The sequence below is a fragment of the Pezoporus flaviventris genome, unplaced genomic scaffold (assembly GCF_033815535.1).
Source record: "Pezoporus flaviventris isolate CSIRO_AGI_PZ_B2104156 unplaced genomic scaffold, CSIRO_AGI_Pfla_v1 ptg000046l, whole genome shotgun sequence".
Classification (NCBI taxonomy): Eukaryota; Metazoa; Chordata; class Aves; order Psittaciformes; family Psittacidae; genus Pezoporus; species Pezoporus flaviventris.
Window position 1 is genome coordinate 3,132,555 of NW_026892594.1, and position 24,431 is coordinate 3,156,985.

A 24,431-nucleotide genomic window follows, 5' to 3' on the forward strand; every position below is an offset into this window, starting at 1 on the left:
TAGCAGGGGAATCAATCACATCCAACCAGCTACAGAGAGGCCAAAGTCTTTTGTGTCCTTTTGCATCTTTTGCAGATGTTCTCCCAAGCAGATGGCAGCTCGCTCGCATTCAGGATGTAGCTGTAATGACAACTTCCTTTGGTCTCAGAAATTTCAGCAAAGCTCTCCCTACAACAGGGCATTCCCACCATGTTCAATATAGAGTTAGTAAGCACACTGGAACGGCTCCAGCCCAGCCTGCTGCTCTTCCCGGAATTTCCTTTTATTGTTAATCTCAACAGTGTGAAACATAGACTTCAGCTGGAGTGTTCCTATGGATATCTGGCTTTATAACCAGCAGCCCTTCTTCATGATGTTTAGTCCCTTCTCTGGAAGGAGAGGCTCAAACTGTCCCCTTGGTTAGCTGTTATTTTAACTGGAAGAATAGCTCAGCTTTGCTGTGCCCTATCTTGCACTTGGCACAGAGCTGAATACTGCAAAATCCTTCATGTCTCTCTGCAGTATCTTCACATCTTCTGCCCTTTTGCGTGCATGCACCGCTGCACAGGTTGCTTTGTATAAATACATCTCTTAAATGCAGAAATACCAACAAAGCAGCCACATGTTTTACCTCCAGGAGCACGAGATGTCTCTCTGGTCCCCTCAACAGTGTCCATTTGAGCTGCTCCAGAGAATCCCCCATGTCTTCCAGCTACTGCTCCAAAAGGACACGTGCCTCCTCTGGTTACGGGGAGACATCTGCTACTATGGATAAATGTCCAAAAAGCTGGCAAATTGAACCACACTCCACCCTTAACTTGTGCCCCAGGAGTGGTTGCATTTCAACAAAGGGCAAAGGGGGGGTGTTGGATGTGATGTGCACCCTTCCAGCTTGCTAGATCCATACTGTAAACCTCATGTAACTGCAACTACTCTGCTGCAAGGACTCCCAGAGAGAGACCAGACCGCATGCTACAGATTACTGAGCATTTATTGCCTTATTTGTTAATCCTGTTTCTCCCCACCCTGGCTTTTAACTCTCCTCCCTTTATTACCTTAATACAGCTGCAGTTTGTCACAGTGCAGAGCAGGGGTTAAGTGGATGCGTGTGTGGCTGATGCAAGCTTAGGGGTGCAATTGCAGAGCTCCCTCCTTGAGGCTTCCCAACCTCAGAGGCAAAACTGACATTTTTAGGACAAAGCAACTCCCCTGACACTGCTGCCTGCATCTGTGAGCTGAATCCCTCCTCTTGCAGGTAGCAGAGAACTGAGGTACTTGCTGTATAAAGCAGGGTTGTACCTGATGTAAGATACCGAGGTGAAGATTTGTGAGTGCTGCTAATTCTCCTTTGGGATGCCTGGGAGCAATCACATTATGCCAGCTCCCTTGGTACCTAATTAGCATCTTTAACCCAGCCAAGATTATGTGGCTTTATCCCGTGCTGGGACAGGGATGCTCTCCAACGCTTGTTTGCATAGCTTATAGCAAAAGACAGCATTGAATCCATTTGAGCTTTCTTAGATCGATCCAAAGCACAAGAATGAATTCCTTAGCTCTAATAAGTTCCATTTCATTGTCAATGTCCCAGGCTAAAAGAATAATATCTTTTTACTGGTACAAGGCTGTAGGCAAACTCCCTCCAGGCTGGCTTGATCTCAAGTGGGTAAAATATTTGCACAAGGTCTCCTGGCAACTATTTCCTAGTGTCTGGGCAGCAGATTTGGAAGTGGCTTAAGCTGAATCAACAGTGACTCCACATTTGGGGTGATCTGGGTTAACAACTTCTGCCTAATCTGTCCTAGACCTGAACATCAGAAAGTTAAACCCAACACTGATGCCCAATATCCATCTGCAGCAGGGAAACGTATCATAAACCTTTCTCAAGGTGTACCCAGCTCAGCACTCTGCTGTGTTGCCTGTAGTTCCATTCTGCCTGTATTTGTCAATAGTAAAGGGACAGGGACACAGAGAAGAACGGAGTTAGGTTGGGTTGATTTGCAATGCAGGATTGAAGGGAAGGAGAACAGGTCAAATTAGTCTTCCTCTCCTGGGCTAGGCTTGGCAGCAGTGCTGGGTACCTGGATGTTCTTTGGTGTTATGTGTTTGGAAGACAGAGGACCTTAAGAAGTTGCTTCCAGAAGATGATCTATGGGGTGTCTTGGTGCACCTAGTCTTTGAAGGATCTTGCATGTCACACAGGGTCTGGTTTCAGCAGGACTCCTGACTATACCAGTATCGGGGTATAATCAGTCCCTATTTTCTCCATTCTCATAAGCAAGCTAAATTCATTAAACCTCTGGCTATTTATTGTGGTGATTTCTTTTGCAACAAGATAGAGAGCTTCAGCTCTCTTCCACTGTAAAGTATTTTGGCCATGTGTCGTGATGAAAGCAGGAATTTTCCTGTCTCTTCTGCACTTGTCCAGCAGGAAAATGCAGGACTTGTATCTCCATCCTTGTCAGTCCTTAAACGATGCTGCGTTCATCTAAGACAGACTTAATTTTTTCTCCTGCCTCAAAAAGACACTGCCCCAGCCAAGAGCCACCAGCTACTGTTAAGATACGTGCCAAGGAGTGAGCCAGCATGTCTTACTGATGCGGTTTAGCTTTGCTGTCCATTAACCATGCCAGATAAAACTGAAACGTGCTGTGATTTGTACTTCTTTTCCTCAGGCTGCAGGGATTTAAGGGGGTTCTTTGTGCAACCGATGTCCTTCTGTAATTCCCATTACTGCTGATGAGAATGACGCATTTCCACTAACTGGATGAATGTCCTTTAAATTAGTCTTCACTAAAACATAGGAGTAGGGGAATAAAAGGGAGGCGGTGTTTCAATTAGCATCCAGTTTTGTTTTAGTCTTGTCTTTAAATACAAGAGAGCTCCATAATGAAGATATTAAAAACCAAAACAACTATTAAGCAAAAAGAGCAAATGAGTTTATCTGGAAAAAGCTTTGGTTCTTGGAAATAAAAATATTTATTACATCTGCTGCATGTTCTTTCTGTAGGTCTCAAAACCTTTCATAGACCCAGGCCAATACTGTCTCATTAAGCTTGTTGAGATGCAGGATGCAATTTACAGCTTTCATTGGAAATTGGGGCATTGAAAGAGAAAAAGACATGTTAAAAACTAAACCAGGGTCAGTATTAGAACTGAGACTTAGGAATGAGGCTCACCTCATCTGGCTGCAAGAAGTGACTGCTCTGACCTAACTTGGCTTCCCACTGAAGAAGTGAATTCTCCTCACAAAAAGCATGTTCCTCCCTTTAGCCTAGCACAAGTAAATGAAAGAGTAAGGATGGGGGTGGTGAGGTGATACAGGATTTACACCAGCTCTGCCATGCTGACACCCCAGAAAGGAGTTTTCAGGGGGGAAGGAATCCAGCTTTGGTGATTCATATCTCAGCAACCTGCAGTTTTCACCAGACACAAGGGAAACTATTCACTAAGATGAGCTGGGAACATCAACTCTATAGTTGATGATGGAGTAAGGGAGAGAGTATGAGTTCTTGGTGGTACTGGAGGAGGCGGTTGGGTCAGCCACTATTCTCAGACCTGAAGTTTCCAATTGACCTCCTATTTACCTTTCACTTTTCCATCATGTCTAAAAAAGCACAAGGGAAAGCAGGACATGAAGTGGAATGCTTGCGATCCAGGACAGGACCAGAGAGACAAGCAAACAGGACCCCTACAAGACTATTGTATTCAACCAGACCATTAACGCTCCCATCCCAACTCCCAGCTCACTGCAACACTCAGCAACCCTCACTGTCCCCCCATGCACTCCCACAAAGCCCTAACCACATCCTAAACCCACCCTGCTACCAATGGATGCTTCCTGGAGAGGGCCCACAAAGCAAAATCACGTGCAACAAGCTCTCTCCCCCATCCTTTTCCCCAGCCCTCATCTCTAATAATTCAATGAGCTTTGTTATGACAGGGCAACGCAGTTAATGGAGAGTGAAATGGAAGAAGAATGTGTGGAAGTTGCAGCTTTTATCTCTAAAACAAATAGTGAATTCCTCGGGGCAGCTGCAGCCCCAAACAACGATCCAGGCTGCCAGACCTCTGCAGGTTGCCCTGGTAACTCCAAGGCTGTTTCGGGGCAAATCCTTGTTGAAGAGGGATGAGAAAGTGGCAAAGCCTATGGGAAGAGATGCAGAGTTGGTGTTTGGAGTTTGCACCCAAGTGGGAGGCACAGAATATATTTGGGTTGGAGGAACCCAGTGCCAAGAGGAAATTCCCACTGAAGCCAGGAGATTGGGAACTCAAGATGTTCCAGAAGGAAATAACGCTGGTCCATTGTCCAGCAAAAGGGAGCAATCCACCCCAAATCTATTGTAGGGGTCTCCTAGTGATCCTTTCCAGCCCATAGACCTCTGCAGGAGTTTGTGGGGAGAGTGAACAGAAGGGACTTTGGGGCAGAACTGATACAATTCTCCACTCACTCTGGGCTTGAAAAAGAGATGCCTGGATTGCTCTTCACAGCTTCCTGAGGAGGGGAAGTGGAGAGGGGGTGCTGAGCTCTTCTCCCTGGGATCCAGTGATAGGATGCATGGGAATGGTTCAGAGCTGCACCAGGGGAGGTTCAGGCTGGACATGAGTAAGCTTTTCTTTACCAAGAGGATTTCAAACACTGGAACAGGCTTCCTAGAGAAGTAGTTGATGTTTGAGAGTCATTTTGACGATGCCCTTAACAACATGCTTTAACTTTCGGTCAGCCCTGAACTGATCAGACAGTGGGGCTAGATGATTGCTTTAGATCCCTTCCAACTGAAATAGCCTGTTCTAGTCTATTTAGCTAGACACAGGCAGAGTGACAGGTTTCCACCAGTGCCTATTTCTAGCAGTGGAAAATGTGTCTAGCTGTTTGCCTGCCCTTCCTAAAGGGCTGTTTGTTTTTCTATCCTGCATCCCTTCCCTCCTCCCTTTCAGTGCAAACCATTAGGTGAGCTCTGTATGAAGGACAATGAGAGCCAAATGTGATACGAGACGTTGAGGTGTGTTTATGAACTCTCCTTAGCCCCAGTGGGTAGAGTTTTGCCTCTCCATGTCATCCTTTCCAATGCACCTGCTATGCAGCAACCATTAGTATCCTATGCTGCAGCTCCACATCTCTCTGGGAGTATGCTTCTTGCCATGAAGACATTTCCATTACCTGAGATGCATCCAGGCACCTATGTCTAATCCTGGAATACTGGACTCAGTTCACACCTGGAATACTAGATTCAGTTTTGGTCCCTTCTCTACATGTGGACAGGCTGGAGAGGGTCCAGAGAAGAGCCACAAAGACCATCCAAGGACTGAGAGAGCTGGGACTGTTCAGCTGGAGAAAAGAAGGCTCAGGGGAGACCTTATCCCCATGTTCCAGCATATAAAGGATGACTACAAAGAAGATGGAGACTCCCTTTCGACAAGGAGTCACATGGAAAAGAGGGGTGACGGGCCCAAGTTACTGCTGGGGAGATTCCAACTGGACAGAAGAGGAAAACGTTTCACCATGAGAACAATAAGCCACTGGAACAATCTCTTCAAGGAAGTGGTGGATTCCCCACTGTTGGACACGGATTTAAGATTCATCGGGACAGGGTGCTGGGACATCTAGTGTAGGTCATGCTTTGCCTAGAAAGGCTGGAGCAGGTGATCCCTATGATTTTAGGATTCCTGATCCTGAAGCAAGCTGCAGTTCAGTTCTTCTTGCTGGCTCAGGTCCAGGCTAAGAAGCAGTCCCTGTCATGACACTTGCAACTCCCCATCTTCTGAAAGAGCAGGCGATTGCCTCCGTTCCCCATCCCATGTCCACCACAAACCGTTTCGCTGTGTTTTTTCTCCCAAATCACCAATTCCCATCGCTTCAGATCTGGCTGCAAGCTTAGCTCCATCAGAGGTCCCATTTCCTTGGGGCTGTCAGGCAGACATCAGGCACCAAAAATAGGTATTTTTGACTTGCTGAAGGAACGGGAGGTTGGAAGGTGTTTTATGCTCTCCTGCCTGAAATAACCACTGGTGATCCCCACCCCAGGAGCTCCTGTACTGTTGTTCACAGTTACTCATGCCAGAAATACCAGCCCTATGCGCTGCCGTTCGTTTTCTCATCTTAACCCCAAACTTGAATTCCAAATGTTATTACTTTGTACAAGGAAGATGGGTGATGACATCCAATAAAACTGGATTCCTGGCAAGTTAAACGATCCTAAGCTGGATCTCAGCCCGAGGGCTTTCATGCTGGGTAGGTTTTCTCTGTGCAAAGAGGTAAATACTGCAAGGATGCGTGGATACATCAGTCAAATGTTATGGTGAATCTGAACACAGCTAAGAAGGAATTACATAGTATGGAGAAGGAAAGCTTTCTTTGGGAATTCATCCCAGTGCTGTGAGGCATGGGAGCATCTCCTGCTTTATGTTTTCTTCTCCTTTGTCCAGTTTACTTTTACATTGCAAAACAATGGGGTTTCCATAGCATTTGCGTTGCAATGAAAGCGTATTAGTGTTTCCCCAACAAAGAAACCTTGTGTCATGTGAAGTCTTCCCCCTCCTGAGGCAGTTTTGTCACAGATGACTTGCATACCTTAAAACCACTGGCTTCTTGTCCTGCTCTTTCACAATCTTGGATAAATATTGAGCTGAGACACAGAAACCGGTTATACATGAATCCGTGCTAATCAATATCAAGATTATAGACTGACTTAAGACCATGAGATTTATAATAATAATAATAAACAACAACAACAACGAATTTTAGAGTAAATTCTTCTCTTTTTGTTCCCATTTCTCAGGCAGATGCGCAGACCATTCCCCAAAGGGTTTCTCTGCACCTCTAAACATGCCTTTTCGTGCTTGGAGCTGAAAGCCAAAGCCTTTACTTAATTTCCTGACCCCATGATGCTGGCACTTAGGCAAACCTCCATAGCTGGGCCACTTGTGATAAAGCTCCCTGTTGGCAGTGCCACATATCTTTGGGTGCAGAAGAGTGTTCACCTCTTTCTGTGAAGCCCTTTTTGACATCCCCAGAAGCACAGCTTCCAGAGTTAGGGCTTTTTCTGACCTTCCACCCCAGCAGATGGGTAGGAGTGGAATATGCTTTAATAGACATCCAGATACTGAAGCAGTCATGTTAAATATCCCTTTCTTTATTCCTGCAGCTGCTCATGATTCACAGTCTCGATCTGACACCCTCTCAGTAATTATCCCCTTTGCAGCAGAGACAAGAGGCAGATTCTGAGCCGACACAATCGAGCAAGGCAGCAGAAAATAATGTGAGTCCTTTCTGCTACCCCTTGGAAAGGGAGGTTTAGCCCCATAGAATCATGGAATCAACAGATCAGCTAGGCTGGAAAAGGTTTGGCAGTGTTCACGGCCAGGTTGGATGGGGCTTGGAGCAACCTGATCCAGTGGAAGGTGTCTCTGCCTGTGCCAGGGGTTGGAACCACATGAGCTTTAAGGTCCCTTCCAACCGAACCCTTCTGTGACTCTGTGACTCTTAAGACCATCACCGTGTTTCTGGATGAATCGGTGTTCCCAAGAAGTGGATTTTGTGCTGTTATTTTAACCACTATGGCAATTGCCAGCAACCAAGGCTGGCACAAAGGGAGGAGCTGCAGTCAGAAAGGAGGCTGGAGACCCTCAGGAGACAGCCCTGCTGAGTGAGAAGCAATACCCAGCACAGATGGCAGAGCTGTTATGATTCCAGTATCCAGTGATAACCACAGAGCCCTCAAAGGAAGCTTTCTGCACAGCATCCTCCCTCCCCTGTAGTGGCTGTGCTCTCCTGCTTGTATCTTTAGGCAAAAGGAGGTCCAACAAACATGCTGAGAGCATCCCTGTTGAGAACTGACAAAACTCCCTGTGTAAGTGGCAGGGTGCCTCTTGTGATAACTTAAGAGGAAACCTACAGCCCAGATCAGCCATCTAAAAAGACTTCACGCATCAAATGCTCGGATTCCCTCCTCACTGCCCAAGGCAAAAGGACCAGCACTGCTGATGGGACCAGCCAGATGAATTTCTTCTCCTCCTAACCCTCAGCACAATCATTGCAGCCTAAAACCAAAAGCCATTGAAGCCAGCCTGAATTTTTAAGTGGATTTCAGGCCATTCTGTTTCCCATAGATCTATCTTAGTTGCTGCCAAGGGAGCTCTGCTCCTGTCCTTACCACAGCCCTCACTCAACATGAAGACCCAACACACCTCAAGGAGCCCCAGTTTCCCAGTCACTGTTACCCCACAGCAACGTGCCATGGGCTATTTTTGCAGTGTATTATGGGTGCTGGTGCAATAAACAGAGCATCACTTCCCTCCTCTCCATCCCAGGGACACTGTTATACTGGTGCAGCTCAGGTTTTTCCCTAGGCTGTCTTGACTTGGCACTTAACACCGAAACATGCTGATTGGGAGAAAGTGTGTGCGTGTAGGTGTGTGGGGAGGGGGGAAATGTGATCTGTTATTGAGAACCTTGCACAGGGATAGAAAGAACTGCCTCTCTGATGCTGGCAAGATTAATAATGTGCACCAACACATTCATTCATTGCACTCGAGTTTCATGGCTTTTAGCTGGTGTGTAATGCAGAGTCATCGCAAAGGGAGGTGAAGCTGGGCTGAGGGACACGAAGAGTCTCATTGCACTGACCCAGAAGCTAAAATCAGGACAAGAAGCCTTTAGTGGGGACAACACTCAAAGCAAGGGCTGAGCCAGCTAACCCAGGCTTCCCACCAGGTCTCCTCTAGGTGACCTTGCAACAAGAAGTCAGCCCATCTTTAGCCAAAGGCATCAAGAAAACCACCTTTGGACAGTCCCTTTTGGGAGTGAAGGGTGGTTTTACCACCCCTGGGCCCATGATGGTTCATGGTTTAGCTGGTGCAAGGAGGAGGATCCAGTGCAAAACCCTGAGCTTATTTTTAGCCCCCTCCTAGCTGCAGTGAGTGCTCCTTGCCTGAACACAGATAAAGAACTTCCAGCACCCTTCTCTCTTGCCACAAAGAATGCAATGATGTGAGGATAATCTTGTCCTTAGTCCTTTGGGCATGTTGTTTCCTTCAAGCCATTCCCAAACTTTTCCTGGAAAACATCTTAGGCAAATGCACATTAATTTATTTAAATGGTATTTAAAAGCAGGGTGAGAATTGCAAATCAAAGCCATCTGAAAATCCCAAATCCACCCCCAAATGTCCATCCTGATAAAAATCCCAAATTTCCTCCACGCCGGTGGGAGCCCCAAGCTGATCCCCGAGTCCCCATCCAGATGAAAATCCCAGATCCTTACCCATGTGAGTGGGAATCCACAATCAACTTAGAAACCCCCATCTCGATGATAACTCCCAATCCCTCTCAAGTCCCAACTCTGTTCGAAACCCCAAATCCCCCACAAATGCAGGTGGGAATTCCAACCGCCCCAAACCCTCAGCCCAATAAAAATCCAAAATCCAACCTCAACGAGATCCCCAAATCCACCATCCCATTCCAGGGGGGGAATTCCATGGAGGAATCACATCCCCCCGCCCCCCCCCCCCCCAAAAACAAACCCAAACCTCCTACCCTGGTTAAACCCCCAGACTCCCCCATGCAGTTGAGAACCCCCCACCCTCCAAATCCCCATCCTGATGAACATCCCAAGTCCCCACACACAGTTAAGAACCCCAAATCTCCCTTAAATCCTCATCCCAATGAGCATCCCAAATCCCCCCCCCCCCAAATCCCACATCCCAACGAAACTCCCAAAATCCCTCCAAACCTCCTACCCTGATGAAAACCCTAGAAAACCCAGGACCCACCCCAACAAAACCTCTAAATCCCCCCCCTCAAGTCCCCATCCCAACGAAACCCCTTAAACCCCCATCCTCCCCATGCACTTGAGTACCCCAAATCCCCCCCCCCCAAACCTCATCCCATGAGGGATGCGCGTTCCCCTTGGTGCCCCCTCAACCTCTCACCCTCCCTCCATCTCCCCCCTTTCTCCCGTGGGGCGGAGGCTGGGGCGGGCCGGGGCCGCGTTGTCCCTCCCCCGACAGCGGGAGAAGGCGAATGGGGCGGGGAGGGGGGACCGGGACCGGGGCCGGGGGAGGGCAGAGCCCGCCCGCCCCGCTGGGATTGAGCCGGGAGCCGCGCTGGGGACGGCACCGAAGCACGATGCGGGCACCGCTGCTGCTGCCGCTGCTGCTGCTCGGTAAGTGCCGCCCGGACCCCCCTCCGACATCCCTCGCCTCTTCGCCTTCCCCTCTTTCCCCCTTTACTACTCGGTAGTTGGGAGCAAATAGGGTGGAAAGGTGGAAAAGACGCTCCATACACACCCGCTTTGTGAATCCAGGCTTATTTACCTGCTTATTTACAAACTAAGCGCATCGAGCAGTCCGCAGCAGCTCAACTTGAGCCTCAAGAGCCGCAGTGCTTCGGTTCTTTACGCAGCGGTGTGAGCTAAACACGCCGCTTCTTCGCTCCTTCATCCGGCTTCACAAAGCCGCTGGGCAGGGGTCGATGTGCAAAGTGCTTTTGGGGTCCTATGGAGCAAAAAGGGTGGGGGGATCTTTGGTTGGGTTTGATGCGTCCACTTTTGTGTGGTCCGGTGTGCCAAGTGCTGTGTGTATTGAGTGTGAGCTCTCACCCCTGATAGCGTGGGAAAAGAAGAGGGGGAAAGCTGGTGGGAAACAGCAATTCCCTGTTGGAAGTTGATGGTGGAATTGGGAAAAGGATAAACTTCTGGAGACCCTTCGGTGTGGGGTGGATGGGGACCCATGCAGGATGCGTCATGCCGGGGATGTTTGGGAATGGCGTTGGAAGCAGTGTGTGGGGTCCTGTGATAGTGCTGGGGTTAAGGGAGCTGCAGGTGATAAGGGTCTTGTTCTCTGGTGGGGTGTTGCATTGGAGAGATTACCATAAACTGTGCCAAAAAGGAGCAGGGAAAGGGAATGCAGTGATTGTTTCCAAAGTGAATAAAGGTAGGGAGGAGAGGGGTATTTCTTTTCTATATCCAGGGAAGATGAGGGAGGGGGGAAATAGGGAATAAAATAGGATGGTATAAAATAAGATGGAGTAAAATAGGATCTATGTTTCTATGAAGTGAAATAGGATGGAGTAAAATGGAATGGATAGCGTAGGATGGAGTAAAATGAAATGGATAGCATAGGATGAAATGAAGTAGGATGGAATAGAGTGGGATGGAACAGAATAGGATGGACTAGAATGGGACGGAATAGAATAGGATGAGATGGAACAGAATAGGATGGAATAGAATAGGAAAAACTATAATGTAATGGAATAGAATAGAGTAGAATAGAATCACTGCCTGTCTGGTTTGTTCCTGCTCCTCCCAATGCCAGGGCATGGTGGAAGAGCAGGTGGGAAGTGCCCATCTCTCCCTGATGTCAACTTGGGCTTTAAAAGAGAAGGTTTCTGTTTGTATTAAAACTTAGGAAGCCTCAACCTCATCAGTGTTGGCATAAAGTAGGGGCTGCTAATGCAATTTTGCATGTGCTGGCCAAAATTTAGCTGAGTTTAGCTGACTTTGCCTTCTCAGATGGTTTTGTTCTTCAAAATAGGCTGGAATTGGTACGAAACAGGCTTTAAGCAGGAGGGTGGTGGTGGGACCTGCTTCTGTAGCACTCCCAAATGATCCTATTACATTTTTCTTGGAAATTAATGTATTAAATCCTTTGAAACAGTGTTTTCTGCCACGTGTTGCTGCTCTGAGGTTTCAAACCAAGCTCCTTAGAGGTGCTTTTTTGCTCCCTGGCTATTGGCGACAGGGTTTTCTTCCTTAGAGACCCAAAATAGGCACCCCTTTTTGCTGGGTGGTAAGGGTTGGAGTCCAGCAGTGTTTAACTGTAGGGCTGGTATCTGCTGCAGTCGTCTGAGCTACTCAAAACCTAAAATTCACCTGCTAAAATGGGGAGAAGCTGGGTTTGCAAGTGGAACTGTAAGATTTGGGGTATCTTAATAGTAATTGGCATGGAGTCCTCATGATTTGGATGTGAAATGGGTGCGTGAGCAGGGAGCTGGGATTTCGGAGCGTGGTTTTGGGTATCATGGGGAAGAAGGTAACAACAGAGCAGCCTCAACAGAAGGCTGCTAAAGTTCTTAAGAGCAGGTATTTGGGGTACAGCTACTTCACTAGAAACACCAGCTCCCAGGTTTGTACCTGCAGAGGTTCTCCCTTTATTTCCCTGCTGTGAATCAGAATGGAACCAGGCTCAGAGAAGTCACAGCCGGTGTGTACGAGAGGCAGCAAACATGATATCGGGCAAATAACATCTTTAAATTCATCCATTACAGCGTGTTCACAGGACGTTTGATCCTATTTGTTCTTTCTCCATACATCATCTTCTCTCCCACACAGGGTATTTTGGCCAAATTGCATCAGCAAGAGGAAAAAGGATACCTTTTATTCTCAGGGGGTTAAAAAGAGCCACAGCTCCAACCTGTCCTGGGGGCAGAAAAAGGCAGGATGGGGGTTTAACCAGAGCTCAACCCTTTGCCCAGCTCAAAGCAAACAGATTGATGGGGTTTAAATCCTTGTTGCCAAAACACTCCTTTTCATTCCCAAAGCTGTGCTGGCTCCGGGGTACTGGGAGTTGTGTTTGTCCAAGACACGCTGTCAAAGATGTGCATTTTTAAACCCCATTTTATCCACTGAATACTAATCTTGACACGGGCAGGGGAAGGCAATTGGGGCCATGCCTGCAGGAGGAGAAAAACCATTGTTAACCAGAGGGTTTTAAAATCAGCATCGAAGCAGAGCATATCTCCTTATGGATTTGCTGTTGGAGGAACTTCGATAAGGCTTTTGCAACCTTTTTGTGAGCTGTTTTAGCAGTGCAGCGCTTTGATTTTCCCCAGTGGTGAAGCAGACACAGTAACCATACCCCGGGGTCTGTTTAAAAGGCTTAATTAAAGAATTGTTTGTAAAGCACTTGAAGATCCTGGGATGAAAGGAGCTGGAACCATGCAAGACACTGATTTAATTCCGGAGAGTTGCTTTAAAGGCTTATGAGGAGGAGGATGGTGATCATTCATGTTGTCATTGATGGGAGACTGGCTGGAAATATCTGCTCTCAGCATTTGCAGGGAGGCTGGGGTTGTGCTTGGGTTATTATTTGCCCTGTAAATCATGCATTTTCTCTTCCCATCTGCACCCTCTGAAAGACCTAAGCCTGTTGACATGAGTTCTGGGATGCTTTGGGGTTCAGGCAGTGGAAACTGATTGGAGGTTGATTATAGCCAGCGAGGGTCCCTCAGGCTGTGCAATAGCCCTCCTGTGTTATTCTGGGTGTTATATCGCTGTACAAGGGCTGAGAGGAGATGTTTGGGGTTAGGTGCAGGACCCCATTCATCCCACCTGCTCATGCCTGCCCTGAATTTTGCCCCTTCTCCGTGATAGTGGCTGGGTGACCCCTTTGCCCCTTCTCTAAGGACCCACTGCAGCAGCCAGAGCCCTGTGATGCTCGCCTGGGCCAGGAAGGATGAGGCAAATGCAGCTTCATCCTTATAGGGTGATGCTCTGGGGAGATGAGATCTTGCTGTAAAATCCCAGATTGGTTTGGGTCGGAAGGGAGCTTAAAGCTCACCCAGTTCCAACCCCTGACACGGGCAGGGACACCTTCCACTAGGGCAGCTTGCTCCTGTGTCCAACCTGGCCTTGAACACTGCCAGGGATGGGGCAGCCACAGCTTCTCTGGGCACCCTGTGCCAGCGCCTCAGCATCCTCACAGGGAAGAACTGCTGCCTAATATATAGCCTAAATCTGACCTTTTTCATCACATCCAGCTGAACTGCTCTGTGCTTCTCTAGCCCCGAGCCCGGTTGCATTCAGTAACTACATCTCCAAGTGGTCCAAGCAGTAGCAGGACCAAGCACGTAGTGAACAACGCACCCATGGGGGCACAAAAATCCTTCCTTTCCTCCTGTTGATCTGATGGGGAACGAACACATGGGCAGAAACATGCAGCCTGAGCATCCACCTCACCTTCAGTCTTGTTCCACAGCCAACCTCAACGTCACGAGAGGGCTTGCCCTTTGCAGGAATCCAGGTAGCCCAGTTTGGTCCATTCCCCGTGTGCAGGCATGTGAGATCTCACAACCCATCTGAAGCCTTTTCACATACTTCTGCCAACTTCCTTCTCGAAAGCCTGTTGACGTGCACAGCTTCTCCCATAACTGGCCAACCTCCACCTAAGGATGTTGTTTTGGAATTCTTGCAATGCCTGCCCTTTCCTTCACAGAGAACTGACCCAGCCTGGCTTTTTTTTACTTCTAAACCATGCAGTCATCTGGCATTTGTGGTTCTCCAGCTACCTGGGCTCAGCTCACCACTAACCCCGGTGCTTTGATGCATTGTCCACATTGCAGAGATGCAGTGGTCTTGGGATTGCAAATTCACTCTTCAACCCACAACTCCTTGTCCTACCACTACAACCCCTGATGAAGAGACTTGTAGCTTGTGAGGCAACCAAGCTCAAAACTAATTCTGCATGGGGGCCTTGCAGGTCCTGCTGCACAATGGGGTTGGGGGATGCACAACCCATCTCCCCCAAAACCTTTTCCACATGCCGTTGGGGCTTAACCTTAAAAAAGAGCCCATCTTTTCCCCCAAACTTCCTGGTGTGGTGGTGTCCCACACCACGGGGTGAGGTGCTTTCTCCTGCTGCTTCTTCATTCTTTGGGAGGGATGGGGACAGCTCATCTGTGCTTTGGTAGGTGCCAACAGCTCTAACTGCATGTTTGTGTGTTGTAGGCTGGGCTGAAGCCTTGTGGTGCTTTGCTCAGGAGGTCCTTGAGGAATATGGAGATCCAATTAAAACAGAGTAGAGGCAGGAGGGATGTGCTCTGCCCATGCCACAGCTCCAGTTTCAAGGTGTCTAAGCATTGGGATTAGCTTTTACCTGGAAATGTGTTACTTTTGAGCTTAACAGTCCTGGTTGAGAAGGTAGACAGAGCAGAGGAGGCAAAGTTGATCTTCCTTATTACTGTACTTAAATCATATATGATATGCTATGAACCAAAGAGCTGAAATGCTGTTTAAAGGACTGGCTGTGCCACAGTTTCTCTCTCTATTTTCCATGCATCTGTTTATACTGTGCGCTGTTTGGTGGAGAGACCATGTGGTGAGTGTCTAGGGATGGGGAGATGCTCTCAGTTGGGATCTCTGGGACTGCTGCAGTGCAAATAGCATCAACAAAGACTTGAGGAGCAGGAGCCTGCAATGCAACACCAGCTTTCCATGGCCAGAAGCAACCTCATGATGCTGCATGGGGAGAAGTGACAAGTGACATTTAGAGGTATTTTATCATGACAATAAGTTTGGAGCTGGGCCCTCTGCTGTGACTCAGGAGAAGTTGCTGGCTTTGCACTTCTGGTTTCTACCCCTTTACAATGTGAGAATGTGGGGCCATGCTGATGCAGCGCTAGTTTTCTTCTAGCTACCCTTCCGAGTCATGGGTATCAGTGTCCTCTCCTCCATCCACAGCTAAGGGAGAAGGTTTCACAGAATCACAGAACACTTTGGCTTGGAAGGGACCTTCAAAGCTCATCCAGTCCAACCCCCTGCAGCGAGAACAGACATCTTGAAGTATATCTGGTAGCCCAGAACCACATCCAGCCTGGCCTTAAATGTCTCCAAGTTTCTTTGAGATTTAGCCTGCTTCACCTTAGCTGCTGGCTTTGAATTGCAAATAGTGCCAGAAATAGTGAGCGCCTGGGGAGTCATGGAAAGAGCCAGTAGCAGCATTAGTGCCTTCTAGGCAAAGCTCTGTGGCGGGTTATTTGGGGGGTCATGCACATATTCACTTGAATTGAGCCTTACTGTGTCTCAGAGTCAGCCTTCAGTACTGAATATTGCTGAAAGCTATTGGGAACCAGCAAATACCAGAATGTCCCATGAACCCTAAAGAAATAAAAACCCTCTCTACTTCAAGAGCTAAAGTTACTCCAAACCCCAATGGCATCAATATCCTCAAATGATCATTTGCTTATTGGGTCCCAACTCTTCTTGCTGATGTTTTCCTCATCTCTAAACGTGGCAGCTTTGCGAATCCCTGCATCTTTGCAGCACGCTCTGCACTGCAGGCACCTTTTCTGTCCCATAGAGAAAGTACATCCCATGGCTTGCCTGGCTGTAGGCCAGCACCACGCAGCAGGCGCTGGTGACAGTTTGGTGACAAAGTGTTGCAAGGAGGCAGGAGAATGCAAATGACTTATTAAAATTAACTCAGTGCAATGCCTCAATGCCCAACATAGAGCAGAAGGGGTAACACGGGGGAATGAACCTTTCCTGGGTGCCCAGAGAAGCTGTGGCTGCCCCATCCCTGGCAGTGTTCAAGGCCAGGCTGGACACAGGGCCTTGGAGCAAGCTGCTCTAGTGGAAGGTGTCCCTGCCTGTGGCAGGGGTTGGAACTGGATGAGCTTTAAGGTCCCTTCCAACCCAAACCAGTCTGGGATTCTATGATTTATTTGGGGTTATTGGAATTCAGCTGCTTTTCGATGTGCATCTGCAATAAACCAGCGGCATGACGACAACATGCCAGTTGAGATTTGGCTTCCAGTGTCCAAGGTCCCTCGTCTCGACGTAGTACTGGGGCTGGGTGGCAGCAGAAAGGGAAAGGGCCCCCATTTGGGCAAGCTGGAATGAGCTGCCTTGCAGTGAAAGGGAAAACTGGTAGTCCTGGTGGTACCAGCTCTTCTGCAGTTGTGGGCAAGTTGCTTTTGCCTCCCACCGAAGGTAATGCCATGTAGGTTGGGATACTTAACCAAGTATCTTAAGCCGTTCTTGAATCCAGCTGCTGTCAGTCAGAGAGAAATGGGCATCTTCTGAAGGCAATGTTGATGCAGTTTGGGATGACTTAGCCCCTACAGATGCTTGTCTCCATACATGCTACCTAACAGGGTATGACCTTACACCAGAAATACCCAGGATCTGCCCCTGGATGCACTTATGTTGCACAACAGTATCTCTGCTTAAAAAGGTCAAAAAGATTGGTTTTCAGGATTTGGAAGAACTTCTTGGTGGTGGGTCAGGAGTGCACCCTAAAGGCTGCAAAATGGAAAGGCAGATAAGAAGAACGCAGTCTTTAGGTTTAGAAACCAAGTCTGTGTTGGAAGGCAGGTACAGGACAGATGCCTTAGAAAAGGGCAGACAGGATTTACATTAAAACCTCCTCCAAAATGGAAAAAGGTTATATTTTATTTCTGAGTTAGTCTCATTTTATATGTTGCGTGAGGTCTGGCTCATATTCTTAGCATCCTTAATAAAAATTGGATTAATCCAGTGGCTTTTCCTCTGTCTTACTAGCTCTGTGTGCAGGGAGCTTTGGTCTTACGCCATATGTCTCATGAGACTGGTGAAACAGAGGAGGAAGGTCATTTTGCAGGGGAAGAATAAGGCCTTAGTTATTAGTGGCAAAGGCTGAAATTTTCCTTCTCATCCTTAATTGATTTTAGTAAATTTAACTGGAGGAGGAGGTAAAAATTGGCTTAGAGTTAAGCTGTAGTGCTTAAAGATCTATTAGATCCATTGTAGAGAAATGAGAAGACAACCTTGTCAGACATTTACTCTAAGGGGCAAAGAGAAAAAGCCAGATTTCCAACTTTGCCAAAGGGGACTTGAAAGACTCTGCAAGAAGGGTTTGGAGAAACTGTGTTTGAGAAAGTGCTCCTTTGAAACCTAATAGCAATAGCTTTTCTCCTCCCTGGAGTCTAAAGCAGGAGGGTGAGATAAGACATTCCACCACGTAGGCAAATGGGGAGAAAAAAATGGGAAAGTAAAAATGATCCTGCTGCAGCCTGTGGGAATTGGATAGGTCTCAGAATGACTATTATATGCTGCTTATCGAGATACTGTTTGCTTGACTATGAGAAAAAGCAGAGTAGTTAAAGGGATGCACTGTGCTCCCCGGCACGGATGTGGTTAGCAGGGGTTATACTGGAGTAACGTCAGGTAACCAATGTCCTGGATATATATAGTGTATATATAAATATATATATATGGAATTAAAGAATTAAAGTTGACCTTGTTGGATATTTCTGATTTATTAAGAAACAGAAAATATATTTAAAGCCCAGGTAAGGGAAGCAAGTTTTCTACCGGGCACTAGGCCCACTAATAAGGAGCACCCTCAAACCAGGCTGTGATTGCACAACTCCAAACCCAGCATTCCCATTCATGCATGTTTTCAGCCATCATCCCCCACTGTAGCTGCTGGTGACCTGATTTGGTTTCAGAGCCTACACAGGTTAAAATAACAAATAAAGGAATAAACGTTTGTCCCCGTGGGCTTTTCTTGGCAAAGTGGAGAGAGCAGCAAAATGCAGTAAAAGCATGAAATGACCCCCTCTTGTTTTATTTTCCTCTTTTTCTAGTTCTTTCTTCTGATATTGGTTCAGTTTTCAGAAGCATCAGCCCCCTGATCTGGTTTGAAACAATGCTATGAAGTGTTTGTTCTCTCCACTGCCTCTATCAAAGGGCGTATGAATTGATACCAAAGCAAAGCAATGGTATAAGCACACCAAAATCCCATGTGGCAAGGAAAAGCTGAGCAGCAGTGATGTGTGTGCTGAAAATGGGATGAACCAGCAATTCCTGTTAGGTTCCTGATCCAGCCAAGAGACATCTGGGACAAAACATAAGCAAAACAGGACATGGTATCACATTGGCTCAAAGCCATGAAGTAAAAATCACACCTTTAACCCTACTTTTCAAGTATGCAGAGTTAAATCTCAGCTCACCATCACCTCCACACTCGCCCAAGCCTCGGGGTAATTCCCATGCCAAAAAAGCAATGAGAGATGCTGACCTCTTGGCACAAGTGATAAATTTTCCTGCCCTGAACAGTCATGTGGAATACTGGAGAAAAGTAAGTTTTGAGCTTATTACACCACCTTAGTATAGGAAATCATCTTGTTTCCTGGGAGTTTTCCCAGACAGCTCAAAGAAACCCTCAAGACTATCAGTCTGTGCAATTCTGTAGGCTTCTAAGACAGTTTCTACCCAGAAATTGCACCAATAAACCCCATCAACTGCATTCAACAGAAGAGTGTCCTTTTTTTTTCTCATTAAAGCCTCACAAAGGGTTCAAAACCTCCTTTTATGGCAGGGTGCTTTGATTTAAATTAATGTGGCTTAAATTATGAATTTGAATCACCATTTAAAATACAGAAGAAGAAAGCCTTCATTTGAATGATTTGATTTTAATCATGTTTTTCATTTACAATTCATAACTATAGCCCTATCATCAGGGCTGGTTCTCCCCAGTTGCTTATTATAGAACTTGGAGATTTACAGCCCACTCTTTGGCTTTCAACTGTGTTTTCTACCCAGGTGGACACACTACAAACATATTTGTTTAAGCTGTTCTATAGCCTGCCACTGCTCTGTTTTGATTTCTGATTGATTTGGGGCTTGTTGGTGGCAATCACTCTTTACCTGCAGAGGAAATCTGATAAACTGACAGATGCAAAACAGCATTTAAAATGCCTTTAAGAGACATCAGTTAGCCGAGGGCATGGATACCTATGGCATAAACTTTTCAACATACCTTTGAGTTTAAAGCGAAACATTTCACTGAGCAAATCTCAAGCATCAATCTTTGACAGGGTTAAGTGACTGAAGTGAATCAGTTTGTGTTCCTCAAGGGTTTTGAATAAACAGGAATCGTTCTCTTAAAACTCACTTTTACTCTTTAAAAGGGGAGAAGAAGCAATTTTGGTTTTCAGCTGCCAGTTTCCACTTGGTTTTGAGTCTTTGGATTAACTATTGCTGGAGCTGCTGGTTGTGTCTCTCCTTGAGCTGCAAAGGGAATGTAAATGTCCAGCTGAGATTTATATCCCAGGGTATATATGACTTTTGCCCATCTAACTGAAGGCGAACCCCACACTTACTTAGTGTCTGGATACCCTGGATATCTGCCCACAGCACGAGCAGACAGAAAGTATAATAAAGAAAAGCAAGAATTAATGAAGCTTCCTTTAATTGCCTGCCTAGGTTTTGTCTCCCATCCAAATCAAGTCCTGTTTAGTGTTGGAAAATCCAAGTTCTCCAAGAGGCATGGGTGTTGTTAGCTGGGTTTAGCATGCAATACATTTAATCTTCACTTTGGTCTTTCACAAATTAGGAAGAGATCTGGCATTGATGGACTGAGGCCCATGGCAGTGCACAGAGCCTCTCCCAATGGGATGAGGCCAGCTTAGAGCGATCCTTCTTGTGTCCAAGAGAGAAACGTAGCCTAGCAGATCTTGGTGGACCTCCATCCATCTACACTGCATGCCTATCATGAGAGTGTGGGGAGGGTGGGAGTGATAAATTCAATCCCCCCTCTTCTTTCCAAAGTAAATCACTATTCTGCAGAGCCTGATGAAGCCTGGATCCTCTCATCCTCATGCTTATTTAGATGCATCTCCTTGCTTTCTCCAACAAGCTTGACAAATAAAACATTGCAGTTTAAGGCAACCATCAGAGGAGAAAAGAAGGATAAAACCCAAACCTCTGGACAACAGGCATGTTCTTGGCTCAGTGTTTTGAGCTCCTCACCATAGGAGGCCCTTTTCAAAGGGCATCTTCACTAGGCAGGATGCTGCTGCAAGCAACCATTGCCACTGAGATGGTTGTAATTGCCACTCCTGGTATCAGTGTTCTTGCCCATAGCCATTATAGCTATTGGGGTATCACCTCCACAGTGTGGACACATCTGCTTCTGCTGCAACACATCAGTTCAGGCTGATCAAGTTGTCTGATATGCTACAGTTCAGCCCAACTCAAGGCAGAGGACGCACTAGCATCATGCAGATGGGCCAGATCTGCAGCCCTCACTCTGTGTTTCGTTAGGCCAACTCCTTCTGTTAGGAGGAGCAATATCCCATGATAGTTATGCTCCCGAGAAGCTCTGCCATGGGGTGTGGTTATCAAAGCCTGGCCTGTAACTTACCATCTCACCAGATCCCTGTTTTCTGCGGAGTTTTCCAACCAGGAGAAGGCTGATAGTTGACTGGGTGGTGTTAAGCTATTCCTAATGAGGACAAGGATGGCTGATACAAGCACCACTGTGGACTTCACAACAAAACACCCATCAGTGTCCATGTTCCCCTTGTCAGTGTCCTCCAAATCATGGTGGGCACATAAGGTTGGGTTGGCAGCAAGAGAAGCAGGGGACCTCATAGTCAGTGTGTACTTTGTACAGCCCTTTATGAATGCCCTTTGTGGGTTAGGGAGGGAAACGCTGAAGCCCAAACTGATGGGTTGATAAATGACTTATTTCTGCCTAAAATAAAATCCATCTTTTTTGTGTTTTTATTATGAAACATGGGGAGCTAACAGCAGGGTAATCTTTTGGGGATCTTAAAGGGGTTTTAGTGGCACAGCCACGAGGAGCAGGGCTCTCCATCCCCTGATCACATTAGGAATGGATATTACAGCATCTCATGATCATCTTATCGGCCTCACCAGCAGTTCCTGCTCCTGCAGGACCCTCTGCGTTCACTCCCTGACCAGTGCAGAGCCTTCTGTCATTGCAGGACATGCTGTGAACAACTGGATAGGCATCAGGATGCGTACGGAGTCCTGGCATGATGCTTATTAGTGAGAAAGTCAAGAGGGAACCGCAGAGAGCTGGTTTGGACAAGACCCAAACCCAAGCTCTGGTGTGGTGGCTGCTGAGGTCCCAGTGCATATAACTCTCTATTATCTCAGCTATGCTCTTACACAGAAAACCCCACTAATAATCCCAGGGAGGTAACCTGCAAAAATCTGCTTGGAAAAACAACAAAAGCCAGGAAACCACCAAAAGAAGAAGCTGCGTGTGCCTTGCGGATTTGATGCAAAATACTTGGGGGACATCCATGCCAAAGGAATGCAGGCTATTTCGGGGCTGTATTTGTGTTTGAGCCGGTGGAGGAGGGCTGCAGCTCTACTCTTTGTCTTCCATGAGAGCTTTTTGCGTGTCTGGCAGGGCCGCTCCAATCTGATTAGGAAGGGGCTCGCTCGGGGGGGACAGCAGCAGCGATGCTGGGATGTAAGCTGCTTTCCTTGGGAATGGGAGCCCCGAGAGCAGTGAACACAGCCCAGCTGGCCTTGCAGGGAAGGGTTTCCCTACAATAATCCAGCTCAGAAGCAGTCTGGAGGCAAGGGTTTATCTATGTCTTGGCTGGGAAAACTGGTACCCGGAGGCGCTGGAAGAAGGGGGCTGATAATGAGGATGGGTGAGTGGGAGAAGTGCTGGGAAACCTCTGTGGGTGAACTGGCTTTGAAGCTGGGTTTTGGAAAGCGCTTTTAGGATTGCACTTTATTTATTTACTCCCATCCTGAAGGCTGATGCTCATCACAGCAGGGGAAGGGTAAGAAAAGTGCAGCCCACAAGCTGTTTTGCCTCAGAGCAGAGGCATGCACCCCATGGAGGGACAGGAGGGAGCAAGGGTTAATCAGATTTTGCCTCTGCCCACATCTGATGAGAGCAGATGCTCACAGCCCGTCTTTGAAGTGGTGAAAGTATTCCTGCCACAGGAATTTACTTCATAGAGGCAGAGAAAGACTCTCAGATCCTTCAGCTCCTGCTTTAGGCAACAAGACTGCTCTGTACTGAGATGGACAGATGTGTGTGAGGTGCTTGTGGGCAGATTTCCCATATTCCTCCTTACAAAAGGCAGGGAATGGCTCGTTACTTGGTGCAGCTTGGTGTTACCCAGGCCTCACAGGACTTCCCAAAGTCAAAAGGTCTAGCTTGTTCAATCCATAGCTGTCACCATGAAACTAGCAAGAGTAGGGAAAGGAGGAGGCCTGTCCTTGGTAATATAGGAATTACTAGTAGGAATGCATTTGTTTCACATTAATAAATATCAGCTTTTGGGTCTGGTTGGATCAGGATTTGAGCCAGCTTCCTGGGGTGAGAGTCTGCGTGTGCAGTGCCCAATGTCCTGCTGCTGTAACTCATCTCCATCACAGGTAGGTTCAGCCCTCCATGCACCTGGGCTGTTTGCATGTTTGCACAATGGGGATTTGCTCCACTTCTTGCTTTTCTCCAACACTCTTCTGCTCCCACTTGGGAGAGCTGGCTCAGCTCCTGCAGCAGCACAGGGCTTGGCCATCTGCTCCATCCATAGTCTCACAATGCAACACCTGGCTTCCAGCATGTGTGTCCTACTTATCTGGCCACTGTGCTGTGCGGAACTTGCTGGGCAAAGGACCTGGTGCTGGTTTATGCATCATTCGAGCATTTCACCCTCTCATCCATGACACTGTGGTCCACACAGAGAGGTCTGGATACTGGAAGGAACAGGTGATGGACAAGCAGAGCAATGGCAGTTAACAGGGACCAGGAATATGTTTGCACCAGAGAGCAGTGTCTGGAGTTGAGAGGCTTGCTAGTTATGAATTATTTAAAGCAATAATATGACAATCAACTACTGAGAGTTATCAATAAGCATTGTTAAACGTTGCTATTTGCTGTGGATGTCAACTTTGCTTGCCTCCATGGTCAGCAGGCTCAGGGCTTGATTTCTGAGAGCTGCCCTGACCAGAATCCAGGTGCATTTTGCCTTGATGTCAGGCTGAGATGGGGCTCAGGGTAACAGGGGGGTCTTTTTGTATATTTAATTGTGCTTCTCCAAATCACAGAATCACAGTATGGTTTGGGTTGGAAGGGACCTTGAAGCTCATCTAATTTCAACCCCCTGCCATAGGCTTCCACTAGAGCAGCTTGCTCCAAGCCCCTGTGTCCAACCTGGCCTTGAACACTGCCAGGGATGGGGCAGCCACAGCTTCTCTGGGCACCCTGTGCCAGCGCATCAGCACCCTCACAGTGATATGGTCCTGTCTGACAAGAAGAGATGATTCTTCCTTCAGTATCCTTTCTTAATAGGCACATTAGCTCCTTGCAGTGGCTTTATGCCCTTTATCCTTTGGATTTGTAGGCTGTGTGGGGATTTTTCAGTTCTCTCTTCTGCCTTTCTATAATCAGGGACTCCTTTTCTTGTATGTCATGAAATAGGGTAGTTATTGCAGAAAAGCCATGCTTTGATCTGAAAGTGATCACTTACAAGCATGACAGGGCTGTTCACGTAGCGACAACTTTCACCAGTGTAGCACATCCCCAACATGGGGCTGCATTTGCTCTCCCTTACCCTCCCCGTATTTGCTCCCCAGCTCCAGGACTACCAGTAGCATCCACTGAATCCCAGTTCGGTGCCCTCTCCCTCACACTCCTCTTATCTCAGATGGTTTTCTGTGGATCCCATCATGGACCTGACCTGTGGTCCCAGCCCTCTCCTCCCATCTCCAACCCCACTGTGACTCCAGCTTGGTTTTCTAAAGGAAATGCCCTACCTGATGTGCCAGACTTTCGCTGCTGAGCCAAAAGTAGGATCCAGTCTCTGCCATTCCAGGAGCAGAGTAACTTGGATGTTATCATGAAGCCCAGCGCTGCGTCCCCCTCCTGCCCCCCAGAGCAGGTAACCTTCTGGGTCCCCTACAAGGTAGGAGCCCATTGTG

General features: G+C 47.4%; 1 protein-coding gene and 1 long non-coding RNA gene across 4 annotated transcripts in view; both read left to right on the forward strand.

Annotated features, from left to right (window-relative positions):
• LOC133276801 (uncharacterized) overlaps positions 1-24,431 on the forward strand; it is a 459,153-nt gene that overhangs the window by 73,287 nt on the left and 361,435 nt on the right. The gene's annotated exons all lie outside the window — the stretch shown is intronic.
• The window catches only part of PODXL (podocalyxin like), a 45,086-nt gene continuing 30,671 nt past the window's right edge, over positions 10,017-24,431 (forward strand). For all 3 annotated transcript variants that reach the window (XM_061467970.1, XM_061467971.1, XM_061467972.1), the window contains exon 1: positions 10,017-10,136. In XM_061467970.1, the coding sequence (XP_061323954.1) occupies positions 10,100-10,136 (37 nt within the window). In that variant the 5' untranslated portion in view covers positions 10,017-10,099. The remainder of the gene's footprint in view (positions 10,137-24,431) is intronic.